Here is a 24,923-nt window from a genome sequence, read left to right on the forward strand (position 1 = left end):
AGTGGATGGAGTTAACCTCTCACCCTCCCTGACCGCCGAACAACAGGAGGACTGCCGCCAGTTGCTGGGGCAGTTTCCAGACCTGTTCTCCCTGGTTCCGAGTGTCACAGATTGGTGCGTCCATGATGTGGACACTGGAGACAGCTTACCTGTGAAGCATAAGGCTTACAGGGTTACTGACAGGGTACGGGCCTGCATCAAGGAGGAGGTCTCCAAGATGCTTGCCCTCGGGGTGGTTGAGTCTTCCAGCAGTCCTTGGTCCAGCCCCGTGGTCTTGGTTCCGAAGGCTGCTGCGCCGGGAGCCACACCCGAACTCCGGTTCTGTGTGGACTACAGAGGACTCAATTCAGTCACGAAGACTGACGCGCACCCCATCCCCAGAGCTGATCGGCTAGGGGCTGCCCGGTTTCTCAGCACGTTTGATTTGACGTCTGGGTACTGGCAGATCGCCTTGACCGATGGGGCAAAGGAGAGGTCGGCATTCTCCACACCAGATGGGCATTTCCAGTTCCGGGTTATGCCATTTGGAATGAAGAATGCCCCTGCCACCTTTCAGAGATTGGTCAACCAGGTGTTGGCTGGACTGGACGAGTTCAGTGCCGCCTACCTGGATGACATTGCGGTGTTCAGCGGCACCTGGCCCGAACACCTGCGACACCTCTGGGAAGTGTTGATGGCCCTGCGCAGAGCAGGCCTCACAATCAAGGCAAGCAAGTGCCAGATTGGGCAGGGTTCAGTGGTGTACTTGGGACACCGAGTTGGGAGTGGCAAGGTAGCCCCCTTGCAGCCCAAAATCGAAACCATCCTAGCTTGGGAACCCCCAAGACCCAGACTGCAGTGAGAGCCTTCCTGGGGCTCACTGGGTATTACAGGAGGTTTGTCAAGGGCTATGGCACGATCGTGACCCCCTTGACAGAGCTGACTTCGAAAAAGCAGCCCAGGAATGTGATTTGGACTGACACCTGTCAGAGAGCTTTCGACACCCTGAAGACTGCCATGTGCACGGCGCCCGTGCTCCTGGCCCCAGATTTCTCCAAGGAGTTCATTGTGCAAACAGACGCTTCAGAGCATGGTGTAGGGGCTGTTCTTTCACAGATGACTGAGGAGGGCTTTGACCAACCCGTAGCCTTCATAAGTCGGAGGTTACTTCCACGGGAAAGTAGGTGGAGTGCAATAGAGCGTGAAGCATTTGCTGTGGTCTGGGCGCTGAAGAAGCTAAGACCCTACTTGTTTGGGTCTCACTTCCGAGTTCAGACGGACCACAGGCCCCTCAGATGGTTGATGCAAATGAGGGGTGAGAACCCGAAACTGTTGAGGTGGTCCATTTCTCTACAGAGTATGGACTTTACGGTGGAACACCGCCCTGGCACCGATCACGCCAACGCTGACGGTCTGTCCAGATTTTTCCGCCTTAGTGATGTGGAACTCCCTGGGGAAGGGTAGTTCCCCCCACATTTCAGCTGGAGGGGACACATGTTAGACCTGGCACCTTGGCGTGAGTCTCCCTTCCACTTTTTGCTGATGTGCCTCCGATGTTTTGCTGGTTTTCCGATACTCAGGGCACTGCGCCACGGCTGATCCGTGCCGCAGTGCAAGTGCTCCCTACTGTAAATTGTACATACGATTGGTATCCATGATTGGTGCATTGGATTTACTGTTAGTCCCTAGTAAAGCGCACGAGAGAGTGCCGGGGCTTGTAGATGCCAATACTGCTGGTGGGCCTGCAGCGCTGGTTGCGCCACCCACCGAAGCAGCCGTAAAGATGTGTCTGGGAACTGCGACCGCAGAACCCGCGTGCGGTCTCGTACTGTCACGCTAGCTTGGCAAGTGTCCCCACTTGCCAGCACCGACCCTTCCCTTGACTACATATTAGTCACCCCTATGGTAGGCCTACGGGCCGGGTGCGTTGTAGGTGCAAGGTAGGACAAGCCCTGATGTGCGGGGCATGTCCTGGTAGTGACTTACCACGAAGACCGTATTTCACTACTGAAGGCTACCTGCTCCATTAGGCCAGACTGAGCTGCGAGGGTTGTTACACCCTATAATCCCAGCAGGCTCAAGGAGCATGGTAGTGAGTCATGTTTAGTATGCCTGAACTCAGGATAAGGAGATATTTCTTGTAGTCAAGTTTATTTCAGTACCCTGGGTTTGCAAATGCTACTTTTAGAAAGTTAGCATTTGCTTGCTTAACCATTTCAGCCGCCTCTGCTGGTGTGTATCTGACTGTCTGGGATGTGTGAGTGACAGGGCTGGAGGGATGACAGGTGGTGAATGCGCAGATTACACCTTAGTGGGAGGTAGGAGTGCCTCTTGACTCGAGCTGTCACTGTGCTCGACCTCCACAATGCTGGCTCCACCCTCCTGGGGAGCGGCGGATGACTCTGCCGGCACCTGGCCCAGGACGGGCGAAGCTCCCATCAACAAGGTACTCTGGCCACTCCTGTCCGGACAATGCTGGCTCCACCTCCTGTGGGGCGTCTGATGCGCCTGCCCCTCACACTGAAAGCAGAAGCCGGAGTACACCCGCGGGGGTACTCCAGAACTGAAAGTGGCTATGCAAAGGCCCCCCTGGCCTGCGAGAACAAAAGAATTGGCCTATAAAAGACGGAGCCCTGCTCCTTGAAAATTAGATCCGGTTTGGGCCACAGAAAGACTCTGCCCTACGAGAAGGACCGTGAGAGACAAGGAAGGGTGCTGACTCTTGCCTGTGTCTGGTGCCTTGCTGCTGAAGGAGAGGAAGACAATAAGACTACGAAAAGACTATTGTGCTACTTGTGCCAAACTCTGCAAAGAGATCTCCAAGGGCTTGCAACTGAACTTGCCCCCTGACCAGTGTCCCAGGACCAGTGGACGCTACCCCCTTGGAAAGCGACTGCGGGGGCTGACCATCGCCGCAGCACTGACGGAGGAATCTCCTCTAAGGCATCAACCTCCTCCCGACCACCGTGACCGGGGCCCAAAGCAACAGCAGAAGCAAAGTGAGGACCAGCCGCCGCTGGCCCGAACACCGTGACCGCAACTGCACCGGGAGCCCGAGAGCAAAGCAAAGGAGGACCCGTCCGGTCCGAGCTATCGAGGGGACTGCATAGCGAGCAGCCACTCACCTGCAAGGACGGACAGTTGCCCTACGAGAATCCGCAAGGTCGGTAAGCCTGCCCGACAGCCCAGCTGTGAGCCCACAGCTACACCGACATTTGGCTGGGTACGTCCTGCACTTGGGGACCGTACTGCCACTTGTCACAACCGCACAGCCGCCACCTCCAGGGTCGGAGCGGACGACGAGGAAAGGACCCTGCCGCCACAGAACACCGCTGCCCCGGACGACCAGTGACCTGCTCGGCCGAAGAGCCGCAACGATCAGCGACCCCGGGAAGGCAACGCGACGTGGGACAGATCCCTTGGAAGCCGCCGGCTCCACAAGAACTTTGAATAACCCCGGTCTACGGACCTCAAGAGAACTTCCATAAGAACTGTGGTAACCCGAATTACGTAACTTGCAACCGTCTTCATAAAGTTATTGACTGTATTCACAAGCCTGCTTAAAATCTATATAAAGAGATATATTTTTTACAAGAATACAGTCTGGTCTCGTTGTGTGGTGGGTTGGTTGTAAAGGTGTACTGTTGCAAGTGTTTAACCCAATGTGCCCCAAAGATTAGCCTACGACTGCTTAAGCCACACTACCTAGAGGGTAAGCAGAGGTTGTCTGGAAGGTAACCCTCAGCCCTGACGAGGAAGAGAGAGTCCCTGCTTGTCGCTAGTGTTGCACTGCGCCAACTAGAGCCTCCCCCTTCCTACACTACACAAACAAGCATTGAAAATGCAATAGGTCTCGCCCTCGTTTAAGTTAAAGCAATTCTGTATGTAATTAGGTGGCTTTTTAGATTTGCTTTTATTAGTGTTTTTCAAACTTTCATGTACATAACATGCATATGTATGCATATATGTATAAATATATGTATGCAAGCATTTATATGTGTACTTATATAGATATGCAGATATATATATTTATTTATTAACGCTCCTTCTCCACTCCAGTACGAGGCACTCACAGGAGGGTGCGGTCACGGAAGACCACAAAACATCAGGCTCCAAGATTCTTCGTATTAAACAAAGAAAAACCACACTCGTGGGGGGCGTTTAAGCGAACTTTAACTATCTCTGCAAATCTTGGAGCCTGATATATATATATATATATATATATATGTGTATATATCTATTCACTGAAAAAACTATAGGTTTCTGCCACGTGTAGAGGCCACGCCCCTTTTTACACCTCTCTGCAACGCAGCCCCCTGGCGCATACCGGAGGTTCCTGGTGGGTTAGTTGTCCCCCAGGGACCCCCAGTATTCAAGGTGAATTAGTTCCCCCTCTGCAAACTCGCCAGGGGGCTGCTTTGCAGAGTTGTGTAAAGAGGCCTGATTTTCTCAGGAACTACTGAACCGATTTAAACCATTTAACAAAAAGCACAATCTGCGAACCGAACTCTACCTCTCTGCCAAATTTGGTGTAATTCTGTTCAGCCGTTCGGACTGTAGCCCTGGGTAAAGGTCCCCATTCAAAATTGCATGGGAAAAACACGTTTTGGGACCCCCCTTTTTTCTCTGTCCCCCCTTGCCGAATCACCCCCAAACTTTCAGGGAAGGAGCAGAGCGGAGCAGGCCATTTTCTTGGAGAAATTCGCGAAGATTCGTCCACCAGCGCCAAAGTTATTCCAAATAGAATGTTGTGGTTTTCCTATGGAAAGTAGGTCAGGTCCTAACTAGAACTACCTACTGGCGACCGCCAGTAGGTAATATATACAGATACATATATATAAATGCTTATGCATATGCATACATATATATATATTGCATATGTGTGCGCGTAGAGAGAGGTAGATAGAGGTAGAGAGGTTGAGTAGGGTGTAGAGTGTAGGGTGTATACTAGGGAGTAGAGTATAGGGTGTAGAGTGTGTAGTAGGGAGTACAGTGTAGGGTGTAGAGTGTGTAGGAGGGAGTAGAGTGTAGGTTGTAGAGTATGTAGTAGGGTGTAGAGTGAAGTAGGGAGTAGAGTGTTGAGTATGTAGTAGAGAGTAGAGTGGGTAGTAGAGTGTGTAGTAGGGAGTAGAGTGTAGTAGGGAGTAGAGTGTAGTAGGGAGTAGTGGAGTGTGTAGTAGAGAGCAGAGTGTGTAGTAGAGAGTAGAGTGTGTAGTAGAGAGTAGAGTGTAAAGTGTGTAGTAGGGAGTAGAGTGGGTAGTGGGGAGTAGAGTGTGTAGTAGGGAGTAGAGTGTGTAGTAGGGAGTAGAGTGTGTAGTAGGGAGAAGAGTGTGTAGTAGGGAGAAGAGTGTAGAGTGTATAGTGGGGTGTAGAGTGTGCAGTAGGGAGTAGAGTGTAGTGTGTGTAGTAGGATGTAGAGTGTGTGGTATTTTTTTTTTATTTAATGCGATTTTCTATAGCGTGAACATTACCCAAAGGTGTCAGAGCGCTTTACAGAAGAACCAGTTGCGATACATAAGGACTTAGGATTACATGATTTACATAAAAGATACAAACAGGAAAAAAGCATTGCAAATGTACACTTTATAAAGTCACACAGGGAAATGAAATGAAAAATTATATTTGTATAGCGCGTAACTACCCGGAGGCCTCGCAGCGCTTTTGACTGATTACTGTGGCGAGCTACAGGGTAGATTAACACGCTTTTGCAAACAGATGAGTTTTCAAAGCTTTTCTGAATGCCATCCGGTTGTTATTCTCTCTAAGGTCCAGAGGGAGAGAATTCCAGATTCTCGCAGCAGTGTGCGAGAATGAGCGGCCGCCCCATCGGGCCTTGTTGATTTTAGTTGTGGTTGCTAGATGCAATGAACCAGAGCGGAGGGCTCTGGAAGGGGCGTAGGGCACAATTAAGGGATACAGGATGGCAGGGCCTGTTCGATGGAAGGATTTATGCACAATGCACATGGCCTTAAACTGTACTCTAGCAGCCACTGGGAGCCAGTGTAGTTCTTTTAGGGCTTTCTTGGCTGACTGCCAACGGGGAATGTTGAACAGTAAATCGGGCAGCGCAGTTTTGCGTGACCTGGAGACTGTTGGTCACTGCTGCCGGGGCTCCTAGGTATAAAGCATTTCCGTAATCCAGGCGGGAGAGTATCAGGGCCTGAACGATGATTCTCCTTGCCTGGAATGGAAGCAGAGGGAGCACTTTGCAGAGCATTTTCATTAGGCCGACACACATGGATGCCGTTCTGATGGCCTGGACCGAGAAGTCTAGCGCTTTATCGAGCCAAATTCCGAGGCTCTTTATCTGAGGTTTGGGGGGAGGAGGAGTGCCAAGACATGTGGGCCAGATGGAAGCCAGAGTGGTCGGTGCAGGGTTGCCCAGCAGCATAATCTCCGCCTTCTCCCCGTTAAGTCTGAGACAGGAGGATTGCATCCACTTAGCTACAGCCTCTAGACAGGGGCCCAAGGTGTTGGACGACCCCTCAGTGTGGTCCAGAGAGACCACCAATTGGGTATTGTCCGCGTAGGTGACAATACGCACACCGAAGGGATGGACTATCTCTGCTAGAGGTCTCATGTAGACATTAAAAAGTGTGGGGCTTAGGGAGGAGCCCTGGGGAACCCCACAACTGAGTGGTTGCTTGGGGGAGACTACCTCGCCCTCGAACACCTGGAAGTAGCGCTCATCCAGGAAGGAGGTCAGCCATTTCAGGGCCGCACCCGACACGCCCATGCCCTTCAGACGATGTAATAGTGTGGCATGGTTAACCGTGTCGAACACGGCACTGAGGTCTACTAGTATGATGGCTGCTTTTCCTCCCCGGTCCAGCAAAGATCTAGTTTCTTCCGTCACTGCTAGAAGAGCAGTTTCGGTTCCGTGTTGAGGGCGGAATCCCGTCTGAGAGGCACATAGCAGATTGTTAGATTCTAAATAATCTACTAGGATGTTATTGATGTGCCTCTCAAGCAGCTTGCTCATCCAGGGGAGTAGGGAAATTGGGCGAAAGTTGGCCAAGTTGTTCTGATCTAAGGTAGGCTTTTTCAAAAGGGCTTTAACCATCGCACATTTCCACAGAGCTGGGACGGACCTAGAGGTGAAGGAGGAGTTAAGGACATCTAGGATGACCGGGCGAATGGCATCAATGACCTTAGTGAGGGTCTGCGGGGGTGCTGGATCATTAGGAGATCCCGAGATGACTTTAGGGATCATTCTGTCTATTGAGATGGAGTCTAGGAGGGGGAACTTGTCAAGCGAACAGAGGACAGAAAGGTCAGAATCTGTGGCGGCTGTGGTCTCCGTATCGCTGCTACCAGAGGTAAATGAGGAATAAATGGCCTGGATCTTCTGGGAGAAGAAGGTGGCTAGGTTGTTACAACGGGTTTGCGTGCCGTCAGATGACAGACGCTCGGGGGGGGGGGGGGGGGGGATGAGGGACTTGGCAATTTTAAAGATATCTTTGGGGGAATTTGCAGCTAGAGATGCAAATAGAAACAAGCATTTACAATGCAACGGTTTCGCCTTTGGAAAAGTTAGAGCTATTGGCAATGTAAATGACAATGCCATTTATTTATCTGTTTTCAAAACCAACACATAAATACAAATTTTGTCATTTACAATGCCAATAGCTCAAACTTTTCCAAAGGCAAAACCGTTACATTGTAAATGCTTGTTTCACTTACTATCAGAATTTGCATCCATGCCAGGTGATCACCCTAACAGCAGAATTTATGGCCCGCCAATTAAGTTGATTTTCGGAGCGTGTGGTTTCTATATTTTACCATATCAAATCCAGGACTGGAAACGCTGATGTCCTAAAATGTGTAGCAAACAAAACTTATTTTATAACGATAAAGGACACGAGATTTCTTAACGTGGGTTATTTTCAGATTACCATGCACACAGGCAGGTTAAAAAAATGTTTTTGCTTTCATCTAAAATGTTGGCCGATTTATTTTAAGTTATATGTGCACCTGCACCATTATTGAATGTTTTTTTTCAAAGCACCACACTTATTTCCTTAAATGATTCCACTGCAACTAAAATCACTTATTTGAACTGGAGCATACATATCGCTCTGCAAATGGAAAGGAATGCGATATATATATTTAGCAAGTTATACACAGGAAGTGACCATATTGAATTCAACATTTATTTCGATTATTTGTACATCACGTTTTGTTTCAACACTATCATCTAAGGCATCAAACTACACAGATCCACCAATCCGCTCCACGGTTGCTAGACATCGCCAGGGTATGCGTAATACCTATGCATTTCCAACACTCAAAGTATTTCACAGATAAGGGTTATCGTAAAGCGTAAACTAGGACTTTTCGATCTAGAATATGTTTAACTATTTTACTGTCATTTCTACTCCTTTTTGTGAAATCCCGTGCCCAATATGTAACAAATATATACATGTTTTAATCTGGTGACCAGACAAACCAAAGTGCACTTCTTCCAGCAAGTATTTATTCAAAAGCAACATTTTTGGGGGCAAAGAGAACCAAACTTCTAAACACTTTCAAGGCCTACCACTAAATAATTGCATATTATTACATTTAATGACGCTTTAAAGTAAACCCGTTCACGAGGACAAAGAAAAACGATTTCTCACGAACTGTTCACAAAAATAAACAACTTAGTTCATTCAGTCATCTCGGAGTCAATATGCACCGCCAAAACTACCCTCTTTCCCCTGTCGCCTCCCGACCCAACAAACAGAAGCCGTGTCAGGCTCAGTGATTTATAGCAGCCTAATGAGCTCACCTGTAGGAGGGAGGCGGGCTCGGCATCTCATTGGTCAGTCAGGGCTGGACAAGCCGCGAAACAGGCACCCCTCCTTGCCTGCGTAAGCCTTGCGGCGTGGGGGAAGCGGACTCGTATGTTGTGGACACGGCTGGTAGTTTGTCATCATCCTTTTCTTTATTACAATTTTGCACTGTACTGAAAAGTAACCACACCCAGCTCCTTGCTTGGATAGAATCAATATCCATAAAAGGAATACATTTTTTATTCAAAGACGAGCAGTCCAGTCATTAACAGGTTTCTGATTTAAGCACTGCTGCATTATGATTTTCATAGTTCTGCTTTCGAATTAGTGTTGTTGACAATCCGAAATGTAGTAACCAACACATCGTTAAGTGGGAACGAATCTAGGATTTTGCTCGGCTGAATAGGCTGGTGTCAGTGCTCCCCTGGTGAATTCCTCCCCTATCGTCTTTTGCCTCGACCACCCCCTGTTCCTCTTGCCCAGGCGATTGTCCGCTTTTTCAGTCTGCTGTGGTGTTTGCTGTAGGCAGTATGCAGACTTGACTTTTGGCCAGCCAATGCTCAGGTGACTATTGCTGCATAGTTGGATGGCCATGATCCACAGACTTAGTCAGTTGCAAGCGGAATTTACCGCCAAGTCGCTCTGGGTCTACGTGCGCTCCGGCTCCTGCTCCCTCAGGTGTATCGACCTCACATTTTGCTCTGCCCCCGATATGGCCCCAAAGACAGCCTCTAAGACTGCATCAGCAGCAGCGAAGACACGCGGTATCACACGCATTGCCGGTCCCGGTGATTCCGATGGAAAGGAGCCGTCAGCTGCCAGCGGGGGTGCGGAGAAGGTCGCGGTGCCTATCGGCACTACAAAGCCTGTTTCTGCGGTTTCTTTGAAAGGCAAGCGGACTGTCCCGGAGCTGTTCCGTCGGCGGTCTTTGAAAGGGAAAGTGCCCCCCGAGGTCAGTGGTATAGGAGTGGGAGAGAAGCTGGCTGATCCATTGAAAGTGATTAAACACCGTCTTGTGAAGGAGGGGGAGGGAGTACCTGTATGTTCACCAGTACCAGCCCCAGTCTCGGCTCCCAGTCATGACGAGGACAGTAGTATGGGGACTGTCCCTTTGGATTCATCGATGACCGATTTAGCGATCTTGCCAAGTCTCTCCAGTGTGAGTGATGCCTCAGTGACTGGCGGTAATGCACAGTTGGGGGGCTGGGGACATCCCTGCTGCTAACAAGGAGCAATGGGAGCTATGCTGGTTCTGTTACTCTCGAACAATGCATTATGGGATCGGTAGTTCAGTTGAACACCCTGAGTGAAGTAGTGTGGCTCACTGGTTAGAGGCGGCAGACCCGAGAGCAGAGGACGGCCCGGGACCAGGGTTCGATTCCCGGCGCAGCAGGTTTCTGGACCAGGGTCAGCGGACTCGATAATTCTCTCGCCTCGGTGCCCACTCTGATCAGCGATCACACTCGGCAACTCTGGGCATTAGCTTGCCTCATCTTCACTAACGGCCCCACCAGACCGCCGGGGATGCCTGGTCTCACCCTGGAGATACCCATTAAGGGACCATCTCTCAGGGAAGCCAGGAAGGGTTTCGCAGCGGTCGAAGCGCCTTGGGACCCTACGGGTAAGTAGTGCGCTATATAAATGCCTATACATACATTACAATCATAAACTGCAGGCTGTTCTATTGGATTCTTTAACAGAAGCCACAGCTGACTCAAAGGAGTCAGAGGGAACTGAAGCAACGCGGACAAGTTTCATTCAATGTCAGATTACTCTGTCTCCTCAGTGGATGACGAGGCAGAGCTAGAATGGTCAGACTATGACAGCGAGTCTGGTGATTGGCGTCTGAGTGAGGCATCCATAGACGAGGCTGTATTTGGGGAGGCTAGCACAGTCTGTAAGGTTATTAAGCCCAAAGCTTGCGGGCAGGCAACATTGAGGAACAACCCGGGCTCTTCTTTAGTAACGTCAGGACAGCTCGTCCTAAGGAGTGCAGATGACTCTGCTACTACCACAGGCCCCCTACCAGACCCTCCGGAGGAAATTACCTTATCCATAATCTATCAAACTATTATGGCCCATCGGTTTAAGCACTGCTGCATTATGATTTTCACAGTTCTGCTTTCGAATTAAGAGTGTTGTTGACAATCCGAAATGTAGTAACCAACACATCGTTAAGTGGGAACGAATCTAGGATTTTTGGGGCACTGGTCAAAAATGGAATGTGAGAGGACCACTAATTTGAATACAGGAAGAACTAGAAACTGTCCTGGTTTCTGGAACACTGGTAACAGGAATTGATTACGTACACCTCCAAAAACGAAAAACATGTGGGTGTGCACAACACATTCACTGACACGAACCCAGAGTTCTCCAGACAGCCGACACACACACACACGTGGATCCCCACAGGCATACGGAGTCTCCGAATGATACAAATGCACGACCACACAAAGACACACAGCTCCCGAAACGCACACAAGTGACTTAGCAAAGAGCCGTGTAATGGAAGATTCCAAGGTCCATACGACTATCCCTCTAAACCGGAGTCCGAATACCACCCTCTGCAGATACCCAAAACGTAAACAGCCATTCCTTACCCCTTAACTTCGAACCCTGATGTACCTATGCTCTCATCAAGTCCTGAGATTCTATGGAAAGGCGGCAGTGTAGAAATGGCAGCCGCCCAACGTACCCGCCCCAAATTCTTTCTTTAAAGCCAGACCACGGGAGGGGGGGGGGGGGGCGGGAACGGCGCTCGGACAGCGGGAGGGGGGGGCAGGAACAGCTTCCTCATGTGCACCTCCACACCTAATATCCTCCAGTTTTCAGCAATGCCCCTCCCCTCTTTCAAGTGCTACACATACAGTATTTCAGATCCACTTTCTAGGCAATTCTCACGCCAAGCAAGTATTTTTGCAGCTTCCCTAATTTGAATCTGTGAATGTCATATCGCCCCTCCTCCCGCAGCTCGCCACAACACAGTTTAATTCAAAAACCCAACATTTAGTACAATCTTCCGAGGCTTCACACACAACTCACCCCCCCTCCCCAGGAGCACCGGGTCAGGTCTCCGTTTCTGCGGCCGGCTCGCTCGCTCCCTGTTCTCACATCCAGCCCCGCACGCTCGTCCTCTAAACCCCTTTCTTCAGTAAGTAAACGAACTCAAACATGAAACCTCGCGCCTGCCTCCTAGGTTTGAAAACTCACTTTTGCCGAATCCGCGTGCACTTCCGGTTAGTAGCCATGGCGAGATGTTGGCTTCCTCTACTCCTCCCCAGGGCAATAGAAACTGGCTTTCATAGACATAGTGAAAGGACTCCTGCACAGAGCGAAACGCTGTGATACTTTATTTATGCGTTTTTATACTGAGTTCAACAGCTACTGTGAAATGCCGCAGCCCGAGTCACATGAAGGAAAATATTCCTTTTGCTACGGGCCAACAATATTTCTCGCATAAGTCATTCAATTAAACAACGTTTAAAAATTGAGCCATACGAACGTAAACGTAGTATTTTTTTAAGATTTTTGCTTTTCGGTTTGCTGAACATTTAAGTAACATCAACAAAACGTTTTATGTTTCTATAGCAAGTTAATGAATTAATCAAAGATGGCCCCGAATTGTCTAGATTTGCCAACTGTGAATACAATTAAAAATTGGCCTGAGGTGAGGGCTGTAAGCTGCCAGATGAAACGCCCACCGAATGCCATGACGAAAAAGGTGCGGGACTTAAAAAAAGTCACGGAAACGCCCCCGAATTGCGTTCCGAGGGGAAAGAATGATTGACAGCCAATGTCTTCCAATGGCTAGCCTCCATTTATGGAGCTAGCCAATGAAAGACAGAGGCGGGACTAAGCCCAAACTGTAGGAAACAAAAGCTTTCGCCTGGGTGGAGCACTGCTTCGCAGTGCTCCGGCCAGGTCGAAACCTAAAAATTGCAAATGTGAAAGTTGTAAAGTCACTCAAGGAAGGAAGAGATACAAATGGATAAACTCTAAGAATCACATAGGAATGGTAGTGAGTACAAAGGTCTACTAGATATACTAGTGGTTAGAGTTATCTCTATATACATATATATATACAAATAGTAGATTTTCTCAGGATTCCATTATACGCGATTTGGCTTGGACAAGTATATATCACATATTTACAGAGTGAAAAGAGAAATAAAAAATAAATAAATAAAATTTAAATAAAAAGGGGTCGAGAGCAGTATGTGGGGGAGAAGAGTTGGAGGCTGAGATTGGTGAGAGGAGAGAGGGGGACCTGAGGGGGAGAAAGAGATAAGGCAGTCCAGCGTAAGTGAAATGTCTGAAGGCCAGCAGGATGAAATCCAAGGGACCAAAGGAAAGGACAAGAATCAACAAAATGGCGGACCTGGGTCGTGGGCATCGATGGAAACCATCTCAACATGGCAAGATGCACCCAGGGCAAGAGCAACAACAGGAGAGGGTCCCAAAATGGCGGGGCGCAAACGAGTTCCAGTCCAAAAGTTACGAGGGCCAAGTCCAAAGAAAACCAGGGAGCCGATCCAACGGAGGAAGAACAAGAGGGGAAAAGGAGCCAGACAGTCAAAAGGAGGAGCATCTTCAGTATTTGCACCTGCTTTCACCACTGCTGCACACACATGATCCCTGGTCTAAATGCTCCCACGCTCCTGTACTGGACACCACAGTCCACCTGTCTCATTAGCTGGAGGGGTGTTAAAACAAATACCCAGGTCTCCACCCAGCTTTCATGCTCAACAAAAAGCTGATGTCTATCTTGGCTCTCCCAGGGGGGTGTTAGAGGCTTCGTCATATGTAGGGGGTGAGCGCTGTTATTAAAATCCTCTCCGGGTCTTGTAACCTGTCCCGCCCGTCCGCTGTGGCCATGGGCCCCCATCCACACACTGCGGTCGGGTCACACAGGCAGATGGAGGCTGCAGATCCGGCGATCACAGGCTGCACCAGCTGTGGGCGCCTGCCGGGGAAGATGAAAGGGCAGCAGGGTGCTGATGTTGCGGCCCCCGCTTTGTTACCTCATAACGTGGGTCGGTTTCACCGCGGCCCCCCTACTTCTACCTCCCTTTCACCTCGGGCACCATCTTGAGGTGTTATCGCCAGGGGTGGATATTGCCGGTATCACGGCAGAGCATTCGCTGGAAGTACCGGCGGCCCCAGCGGCAGACGTTCCAGATCGTCCGATTTTGGCATTTGGCCCTTACAGATAATCTAGTGGGGCTTGGAGGGCTGCGTTAGGATGTTGTGCGCGGGGTTTCCACGGAGCTGACGCTCCAGGCAGCCATGTTGGAATTGGAGTGTGTAGTAGGGGGTAGAGTGTGTAGTAGGGAGTAGAGTGTGAAGTAGGGAGTAGAGTGTGTAGTAGGGAGTAGAGTGTAAGGAGTAGAGTGTGTAGTAGGGAGCAGAGTGTGTAGTAGGGAGCAGAGTGTGTAGTAGGGAGTAGATTGCGCAGTAGGGAGTAGACTGCGCAGTAGGGAGTAGAGTGTGTAGTAAGGAGTAGTAGGGAGAAGAGTGTAGAGTGAGTAGTAGGGAGAAGAGTGTAGAGTGTGTAGTAGGGAGTAGAGTGTGTAGTAGGGAGTAGAGTGTGTAGTAGGGAGTAGAGTGTGTAGTAGGGAGTAGAGTGTGTAGTAGGGAGTAGAGTGTGTAGTAGGGAGTAGAGTGTGTAGTAGGGAGTAGAGTGTATAGTGTGAGAAGTTAGCCTGGCATATGATGTCCACTAGTTCTAGTGGGCACCTTGCACCAGTCTAATCGACCCTTATTGATGGTGGTTGTAAAGTCAACCTTATAGAAAGCTATCCTAGCGGTAGCAGTGGCGAGCAGTCTTCAGGCAAAGACTTCAGAGAGCGAATTAAGCGAGTTGTTTTACCAATTATAATCCCTTAAGTACCAAATGAAAGCACACCACACAAGGTATATATCAAATATATATGAATTTATTCTAAACGCAACCCCTCTGCACTCTTTATGAGGTCAGAGGTAAAAGTACAATACAAATTATTTAATTAGCATACGATAAGTTGCACAGTATACGTTTTGCCCTAGGGGCCTCACAAACCATATACTAAAATAGTGGTATAAGAACTATGTGAGAATTAGAAAGCAGGCCTAGGGCCTGTGGAATCGCTGGGGTTACTCTAAACAACCAAAGGTTAGGATGCAGGAGGCCCACGGGAGACGCGTGCGGTATCTAAACACAGCTGCGGGTTACCGTTGACTTTCTATGGGAAACGAACAAGTTACATATTTACAATTTAAGGACACTTCTAAATGATCTACGATGGAACCCTTTTAAGACTTAGACACTAGGAGGGCCAGTACCCTCGAGACTACCAGAGTACTCGTGTTACCTCGCCCACGGAAGCCGGGTGCATAGGTCTCTTTTGGTGTTGGGTTTCGTCGTCGATTTCAATGGAGATCTGCAAAGAAGTGCTGCAGGCGACCAGAGGAAAAGTGTCCGGGTGGATCCAAGGGTGGATCGGAGATCTGTAGAACCTGAAAGCAGAAGGGACAGAGTCTGTACCACTTGCCAGTGACCAGGGCGGCGATAGAAAGATGCCACCGGATGTCAGCTGATTTCAGGTGAAAAGGTGAAGTTTGTCTCTTCAGCCACGAGGACCAGGAGGCGCCGACGACGACCAGGAGCTGGATTCGAGCTGTCCCACGAAGGATCTAGTTGACTGCGATGTCGGTATCCAGATTGGACCCAACAAGCCTTGGCACACGCAACCCACGCAGGATGTTGAGATGGGCTTCAGTGCAGACCAGCAAGGTCTGTGGAACTTCTCCTTTGCAGGGAAGTTGGAGCAAGCCTGGAGCAACCAGGAAAGCAAATTAAAGTAAAGGATTGTCTTCTTGGGGGCTCACTAGCCAACGGACCAGGAACCGCGAAAACGCACAAAGCGAGCCCACAGGCCACTCGTGGAGTGTGGAGCTCTGTGCTTCGGTGCAAAAGGTGCTCGGTCTGGGGCTTCAAGTACCCCAATGCACAACTTCGGGATACCTCGGGAAGTCGATGCAGGTAGCCAAATGCAGGATGTCCAGGAGTTCCGGTCCCACGTGTTCGCCATGGGTCTCAGCTTTGCTGTGAGCGAAGGTCGGGGTCAGAGATGTCTGGAAGTCCGTGTTCTGTGTTGAAGGTTCTTAGGGATCCGGCGGGAGCCTCAGAAATGCAGACCGGCAAAGATGCTTTTGGTGCCTGTTTGAACAGGGTGGTCACTCCTTGACCACAAGGGAGATGTCTTCCGTCTTCCAGTCTAAATGAATGTCGAAGGTCCAGGATATATGTTTCAGAGTTTCGTCCAGGGTAATCTAAAATCCTAGGGACTGGGTTCCTATACTTATACTAAGTTTTGGGGTTGGACTAACTTTAATGTCCCTCCTATAGGTGGACCTGGGGTGGGGGTGGTTACACCCCTTTCCCTTTGTCTAGTTTTGCGCCAAAGCTGGGGCTGAGTGCCCCAGCAACCGGTTTGAACTGGGAAATGCATGGAGCACCTAGTGTGCCCCAGGCAGTGTCCGGAAAGGATTCACTGAATGCAGCCCTCCCTGCCTCAATACACAAAGAGCCTGTCTGGGGAGGTGCCAGCACCTCCCTGGGCAGGAAACCTATTGTCCAGGCCTCCCCAGTCGGAGTTTCGTCCAGCAGCAGGAGGGCAGTCTCGTGTGTGGCAGCAGCATCCATTTTTTGATGCTGAGGCTCTGTTTAACTTTAACCGGGTAAATCAGTAACTACATGTCTTCTCCCTCTAGAAGGCTGGAATGCTACCCCCGCCCCCAGGACTGGCGGGGGGTAGTATTCCAAAGTGTTTGACACCTATACCATAGAATAGCAATAAGGAGATGGTTCCGAAAGCTGCAGAGGGGCTCAGCTCGTGCTAGGGCACACTCTCAAATAAAACCAAGCACTCTGCCTCCAGGATTGTCAAGGCCTGCCATAGGAGTGACTTATAGGTGTATATGTGTCTATATGTATATATAGATATAGGTATACTATATCTAAGTAAGGGGTGATTACACCACCTTACCCAGGCTGTGTGAACAGACCTGTGGTGTCAGTTTGGAAGGCAAACCAGGGGTGGCACAATACATGCTGCAGCCCCTGGTAGGCCTAAGGTGCACCTATGCCCTGGGTACCTATGGTACACTATAAAGGGGCTCACAAGGGTGACCCAGTAATCAATCTGGTATGTGCCTAAAGTAAATGGTACCAATTTAGAGAGAGAACAGCTGGGCTGTGGGCCTGATTAGCAGGTCCACAGCCACACTAAAGTCGAAAAACCAGAGATTCATAGCAGAAACTGGGGGTAACCATGGGAAGCAGACCCTATTCTCCTACATGTAGTAGGGAGTAGAGAGTGTAGAGTGTGTAGTAGGGAGTAGTGTGTGTAGTAGTGAGTAGGGTGTAGAGTGTGTAGTAGGGAGTAGAATGTGTAGTAGGGAGTAGAGTGTAGAGTGTGTATTACAGTGTAGAGTGTGTAGTAGGGAGTAGAGTGTGTAGTAGGGAGTAGAGTGTGTAGTAGGGAGTAGAGAGTGTAGAGTGTGTAGTAGGGAGTAGAGTGTGTAGTAGGGTGTAGAGTGTGTAGTTGGGAATAGTGTGTGTAGTAGGGAGTAGAGTGTGTAGTTGGGAGTAGAGTGTGTAGTAGAGTGTAGAGTGTGTAGTTGGGAGTAGAGTGTGTAATAGGGAGAAGAGTGTAGAGCGTGTAGTAGAGTGTAGAGTTTGTAGTAGGGAGTAGAGTGTGGAGTGAGTATTAGGGAGTAGAATGTGTAGTAGCGAGTAGAGTGTGTGCGAGTAGAGTGTGTAGTAGGGAGTAGAGTGTGTAGTAGGGAGTAGAGTGTAGTAGGAAGTAGTAGGGAGTAGAGTGTGTAATAGGGAGTATAGTGTGTAGTATGGAATAGAGTGTAGTAGAAAGTAGTAGGGAGTAGAGTATGGAGTAGAGTGTGGAGTAGAGTGTACAGTGTGTAGTAGGGGGTAGAGTGTGGAGATTGTAGTAGGGAGTAGAATGTGTAGGAGGGAGTAGAGTGTGTAGTAGGGTGTAGAGTGTGTAGTAGGAGTAGAGTGTGTAGTAGGGAGTAGAGTGTGTAGTAGGGAGTAGAGTGTGTAGAGTGTGTAGTAGGGAGTAGAGTGTGTAGTAGGGAGTAGGGAGTAGAGTGTGTAGTAGGGAGTAGAGTGTAGAGTGTGTAGTAGGGAGTAGAGTGTTTAGTAGGGAGTAGAGTATAGTAGGGAGTAGAGTATAGTAGGGAGTAGAGTATAGTAGGGAGTAGAGTGTAGTGTGTAGTAGGGAGTAGAGTGTGTAGTAGGGATTAGTGTGTAGAGTGTGTAGTAGGGAGTAGAGTGTGGAGTAGAGAGTGCAGAGTGTGTAGTAGGGAGTAGAGTGTAGTAGGGAGTAGAGTGTGTAGTAGGGAGTAGAGTGTGAAGTAGGGAATAGAGTGTAATAGGGAGTAGTAGGGAGTAGAGTGTAGTGTGTAGTAGGGAGTAGAGTGTAGAGTGTGTCGTAGGGAGTAGAGTGTGTAGTAGGGAGTAGAGTGTGGAGTAGAGTGTAGAGTGTGTAGTAGGGAGTAGAGTGTGTAGTAGGGAGTAGAGTGTGTAGTAGGGAGTAGAGTGTGTAGTAGGGAGTAGAGTGTGTAGTAGGGAGTAGAGTGTGTAGTAGGGAGTAGAGTGTGGAGTAGGGAGTAGAGTATAGAGTGTGTAGAAGGGAGTAGAGTGTGTAGTAGGGAGTAGAGTGTGTAGTAGGGAGTAGAGTATAGAGTGTGTAGAAGGGAGTAGAGTGCGGAGTGTAGAGTATGTAGTAGGGATGTAGTAGGGAATAGAGTGAGTAGTAGGGAGTAGAGTGTGTAGTAGGGAGTAGAGTGTGTAGTAGGGAGTAGAGTGTGTAGTAGGGAGTAGAGTATAGAGTGTGTATAAGGGAGTAGAGTGTGGAGTAGAGAGTGTAGAGTATGTAGTAGGGATGTAGTAGGGAATAGAGTGTAGTAGGGAGTAGAGAGTAGAGTGTAGTAGGGAGTAGAGTGTAGTAGGGAGTAGAGTGTAGAGTGTGTAGTAGAGAGTAGAGTGTGTAGTAGGGAATTGAGTGTGTAGTAGGGTGTGTAGGGTGTAGTGTGTAGTAGGGAGTAGAGTGTGTAGTAGGGAGTAGAGTGTGTAGTAGGGAGTAGAGTGTGTAGTAGGGAGTAGAGTATGTAGTAGGGATGTAGTAGGGAATAGAGTGAGTAGTAGGGAGTAGAGTGTGTAGTAGGGAGTAGAGTGTAGTAGCGTGTAGAGTTTGTAGTAGGGAGTTGAGTGTGTAGTAGGGAATAGAGTGCAGTAGGGAATAGAGTGCAGTAGGGAATAGAGTGCAGTAGGGGACATAGTGTAGAGTGTGTAGTAGGGAGTAGAGTGTAGAGTGTGTACAGGACCCATAATGTCTATGCAAGCTTCACACCTACTCACTGAGCAAGTGCAATGTGCACAGGAGCACTGCATGTCAACCATCTCACATTGCATTGGGAGGGGCCACTCACACCCATGCATATATCCCTGGCTGAGGAGGTGTCTGATGCCAGCTGAAAGGGAATCATATACAGGGTCTCGACCGATGCGGAGCAAACACTCACCAGTGGGAGAGGAGACAGTGGCCTGACCCTGTGGGGACAAGGCGCGTGTAACTCATGCCACAGTAGAAGAGAAGGTGGGCCAAATGGAAGACACATGCCCCTATCATTTCTGCCAACTATGGAACACGTGACAACCCCCAGCTCTAGAAGCCAGCTCGTAGCTTTGCAAAAGTGGTGAGCCGGGCACAGAGCTAGCGGGTGGTCTTTACTTGTGGGCGTGTGGTTAACAGAGAGGCAGGAGCAGAGATGGAGTTATAAAGGAATAGAATACAGAGCTCTCCGCATCTATTATGAATGACGCTTGGAGCTTCTGACCTTGAGCGCACGAGAGCAGAAGAAAAGGCTGTGGATGAAAGGAGTGCACGCGCAGCCAGGGGGCAGCACCTGTAGGTGTGGCGGAGGGCTGGACTCGCGTGGCCAATTAGGGGCTGAAACACCAGGGACGCCACTTATGCACAAAGCGCACATTTGCATTAGTGGCTTTTGCTTGAAGTATCCTCGCTGAAGAGCGTGGGAGGAACTTGGTGAAGGCACTGACTCCACCCTTCAGGGATCGCAGGGGAAGGGCAGGCAGGAAGGGGCGGGGCAATTAATATGGTAATTTGTGCACAGGGCCTTCTTCGTCTGTATTAGGACTCCAAAGTTACTGATTCTGCACTGTGTTTGGGAATGCATGCATGTACAGTCTTTTTTTGTGGCATTACAGATGGACACAGTCATAAAAAATAATAAAAAATAGTCTCGAGGAAATCAAGTGGCTTGTCCAGAATCACAAGATGGACAAGCCTCTTCCCAAGGTCTGCAGACTGCGAGGGCACATGAGGAGCCGTCTATGGTTTCTGCGATTTCTGCCTTACCTTATACAATAGTTTTCTTCTTTTTGGCAGATGTTTTTGTAAATTAGAAGTGCAGATGGGGAAATGCCTCCGAGTTCGGGCAAACAACAGAAAACATATCTGACACGAAGAGTGCTGTAAAGATATCCCCGGGAGCAGGGCCATCGGGATCCAAGATGAAACAAGCTTTCGCCAGGACGCCGAGTTTTCTCTTTGTCTGCCGTCTCACTTGGACGGCCTGCTTTCCTTCTGGCGTAAAAGGTTTTTATTATCTTTATGGGGCCATGTGTTCAGCCCCATAAAGATAACAAACCTTTTACGCCAGGAGGAAGTCAGGTCAGTCCGTCCAAGTGGGACGGCAGAAATAGAGAAAACTGTACGTCACCAAGTGCTCTTTCCCAATGGCTGGCCACCGTTTAGCATAAACGGTGACGCCAGCCAATGGAAAAGAGGGGTGGGGCTTAAAGCCCGTTAGTGAAACCTCCTGATAACACTATATCTCGCCAGCGAGACTGCGCATGTGCACAGCTCTAGGCTTCGACCTAAAAAGGTCAATTTCCTACAAAAAGTAACTTGTTTTCAATTATATTTTTAAACTCAATGCACAGAGTTCTCCAATAATTTGTGAGTTCAAAATGCTGTCACAATTGGAAAGAAACTAATCCTGCGTAAATGAAAGGAGGCAACTATGAAAACACCAATAGTCATATAAAGGAATTAACTAAACTAGCCAGCAGGGAAAGGATAATCTGTACAGCAAAAAACAAACTTTACATTATTGATTGAATATGTGAAAAATGGTTATCCTCCTTTGACAAATACCCACAGAAGGTCATGGATAGAGAGAACAAAATGGAAACTGAAAATAAGCAATATAAACAAACTTTTTTTATCAGAAGTTTGGCGAGAGCATTAACACTATATTCCACAGTTTGTCTTTAACTTGTTGCATATCCTGTTAATTTGGGTTACTAAAACACTTAAAACATATCTATATCTACAGAGCTATATACATGTATATCCATCCATATCGTCAGATGCACCAATGGTAAACTGGCAAGCAAATTCAATACTTCTGATGTTAAAATAAACTATAGAGACAAAGAACATGTTTTGGATTTACAATGGTGCAAGACTTGAGAACTGCTCGCAACTACTCCAAGGTTATTAAGGAGCAAACAATGGAATAATAGCATGTTGAGAACTCAATTTTAAATGTAAACAATGCGAGATATTTGGTAGAGTATTCTTGTACAAGGTAACCAAGAGAATGGTGTAAAACAGTTGATTTATGCAAGTGGAGCGGTTGATAAGGGAGGAGAAGAATTGCAGCCCAATTTCTTGCACTTTGGCCTCACTCTAAGAGCATGCACTAATGGTCCCTGGGAGCCCTTAAAAAAACTCCCAATTTAACTAGCATTTTTGCAGGTTCCTGCACCCCCACATTTTGCATCATTGTCCTTCAAGTTTTCGTGGATGCGCTCCCAGGGTACCCTTATGCTTTCCGGCTCCCACACCCATAGATCTAAACCTGTCGAGTCTCCAAGGTGTTGAAGGTCTCTGGATGTTGACAATCAAAGCAAATGCACATTAACTATTGCTGGGAAAGTAATGAGGGTTTGCCTGCAAAATGGTTCCATTTTATCAAAATTAATCATGTGGATTGTAAGAAGATTGAAGCTTGAGTTCTAGGACCACCCAAATGAAGGTGACTTGACAGGTATGATAGGACCTTTGCTTGCAACCAAGAATATACACAGCTATTCTCCAGACGTCTTCAGGCCAATGATCTTGAGGCTTCACTTCCACATTCTTGCAAGACTTGTCAAGAGATTCTTCTAGTGTGGCTTACCATCCTGCATTTTGCAGATTTGTTCAACAATCATGGCTCCTGACCTGCCCCCAGCAAAGAGCCACTGCGGAATACCCACTGACCCTCATTTGGTACCACACAATTTTAACCCCATCGCAGAACAAGCAACTCTCACTCTTTCAGCCCTTTACTGGATATGAAATAAGTACCTAGTGTGGATAGCAGGGAGGCGCTGCAGCACACAAGGAGTGGAGCACAAAGTAGCTTCAGGAACACGTTTAGCTACTGATGTGCAAATCCACATGCTTGCCAGACCGTAAATGTGTTAATTTACACCATACTGGTGACCTTTCCTGGAAGCATACCCTTTGTGTTTACTTCTTCCATTAAGCCTATTTCAGAGTGCGGACATTTTGTCAGATCAGTCGTCAACTGCACAGACAGAGTACGATTTGCCCATAACCAGTGGGTTAAAGTAGCAGACCCAAGCCTACAGCATGCTACTATTTGATGCAAAGACTACATATTTCCCATCATTGTGCATTTTAGTGAATATGCCATGAGACCCAGCACTTCGTCCCTCCCCCAGATACTATCTGCACAATTGTTTTGCAAATCACACATTCACTAGTAGCTTTGACATTTAAACGTTCATCTTTATCCTAAATACTCCCAATCTTGACAAAAAGAGCACAGAGGAATATGTTCCAAAAGTGATTAGCCAAGAGCACACAGTTTGACCAATTAGGAAGTCAAACTACAACTAGCCCAATAGACCCCAACTAGGATGTCAATAATTCTGATGGTAAGGCCAGGCGACTGCCCTTCCTACTGAAATGTCACTGTATTGCGCATCAACAATAATTACGGTGTTTATTCGCTACATTTTTAGGAGATACAGTTCAACTAAGATGAGATGAGAAGTATCCTAATATCACGGCTTAAAACACACCCTCTGAACCAGGTCTTGCAACATAAGTGGTTAGTGGACAGTATGCATAGTTGATGCTGATATTTACCAATGGTGTTTCAAAGCTTAATACTATTTCATTTGGATGCTCAATTTCTAAACATGTCTCACAAAACTTTCAATAGTGAGCAGTCAAGGCTTACTCCAGGAGTTGATGAGGGGATAATAATTCAAATACACCATGACTATTAATCACAGTCCATAAACTGAGTCTATGGTCTACTTGTATCTTTTTAGATTGTCTGATTTAAAGGAAATCCCCCCAAAAAGATGCTGCATGACTTATACTTCCTCCTCTCCCCAACAGATGTCTTTTGATGTTTCTGCACGCACATAGTCCTGCAAAATGTGAATGGAAAGTTGGCCACCCTGGCTTCTACATAGTTCTCCAGCAAACACTCACAAAAAAAAAAAAGGATATGCACATTTCTCCCTCAGCATTATGCATTCACGTTATCTACACTGCTGTTTTGCATTACACGGCGTTTCAACATGGTAACGCTCTTCATTCGTCTGTGGGAAACAACAAACACAGGATGTAAACAATGTCCATGCATGTTCGAACAAACCCATTGGAGGTTCCTGTGTCCGCTAAAATATGGTTTTGCAAAGTTCGTTTCCAGGAAATTGGATGCGGGGGATCTCCACATCAACCCTCCAGACATTAGTATTTAAGAGATATGCCAATCTCCCTTTCATGTTCTCAAGCCCCTCCAACCCTGTGGTCTCCACAACTCCTCTGCATGGACCTCCGTACTCTGGATCTACAAAGTTCTGGACCGGTCGTCCAGCAGAACCCTGACCTACACACTTGAACTCCAGGCTATAATGCTTCAACACCCTCAGCACTAACTAGTTCCTGCACAGTTTCCAACCAGGCCTCTGCACAATCCAATGTCTGCTCACAAATTCCCCATTCAACCCCAGATGTTTATACTTATGCATTGAACCTTTCATGACGCGCCAGAGCCTATACTTAGGTCACTTACTCGGGAAGATACGTGGAGGAGAATGAGCTCCAGCGGTGTACGGTGTACCCCAGTACTCTGCTCTCTGACACCGCCGCCATCTTACCAGCAGCAGCACCCCTGCCAGACTATCGAGACCGAGAAAGGACTAAGGTCCAACGCGCAACGCAGCGCTACGGGTGAAAAATGTTTCGTAGGCGGCCATTTTGAAAATAAGACTTTAATCAGCTAGTGACCAAAATCTGTAATACAACAGCAACCGATTCAAAATCTATCTTTCTCTTGATTGAGTAATTTATTGAGTGATTATTTATTAATATAAAAATATATTGTTTTATCCACAATTTACCAATGGAGTAAATGTTTCCCCTTAGTAACAAGTTCATTTTAGTGTGATTAAAGTGTATACAAAATGCATCGATCTTCCAAAATATCAAATGTTCTCTTATACAGTGGAAAACAAATCAATGCACTTGCGTGTGCTTTACTAAAAGATGGCTGTGTGTAATACAGTGAGCTCCAAAAAGTCTCAAGAACGACTTGTTGTTGTTGTCTGTCTTTCGTTTCATTGGTCGGGTTGGATTGGAGAGTTTTTTTAAAGACATAGTCACATAATTTGTTTTTACTAAACGGCATCGGAACTAAGTGAATAATACGTGAAGGCTAGAGAATATAAAATTTAGATGAGCTACAGATGCAGAGTCTGAGACCGGGAAGATAGTATGAGCCAAGGCAGGTCTCTGCTCATATAGCGCCGTGGGCATAAACACATTTGTTGCAGGTGGCTGATGCTAGTGACCAAAGCAAGAAGCCCCCCCCTTGTATTCCCTCACTACAACCCGGCAAAAGTGCCCCTCGACATCTCTCCATCGCGCAAGAAATCATTGTCCACACCTCTTTAGGAGCAAGAAAGGCCACTTTATTTTAGGACAGGTGCATCATAAATTTCATAAACACATTCATTATTTATTTATTTACATAATTCAACTCTAC

At 47.9% G+C, this 24,923-nt stretch overlaps 1 protein-coding gene across 2 annotated transcripts in view; it reads right to left on the minus strand.

The window, feature by feature from the left end:
• The window catches only part of MKLN1 (muskelin 1), an 808,470-nt gene extending 784,404 nt beyond the window's left edge, over positions 1 to 24,066 (minus strand). For both annotated transcript variants that reach the window (XM_086918927.1, XM_086918926.1), the window contains exon 1: positions 23,952 to 24,066. In XM_086918927.1, coding sequence (XP_086775053.1) covers positions 23,952 to 24,031 — 80 coding nt within the window. In that variant the 5' untranslated portion in view covers positions 24,032 to 24,066. The remainder of the gene's footprint in view (positions 1 to 23,951) is intronic.
• Between the last annotated feature and the right edge of the window lie 857 nt (positions 24,067 to 24,923).

This window comes from Lissotriton vulgaris, chromosome 1_1, assembly GCF_964263255.1.
Source record: "Lissotriton vulgaris chromosome 1_1, aLisVul1.2, whole genome shotgun sequence".
In the NCBI taxonomy this organism is placed as follows: domain Eukaryota; kingdom Metazoa; phylum Chordata; class Amphibia; order Caudata; family Salamandridae; genus Lissotriton; species Lissotriton vulgaris.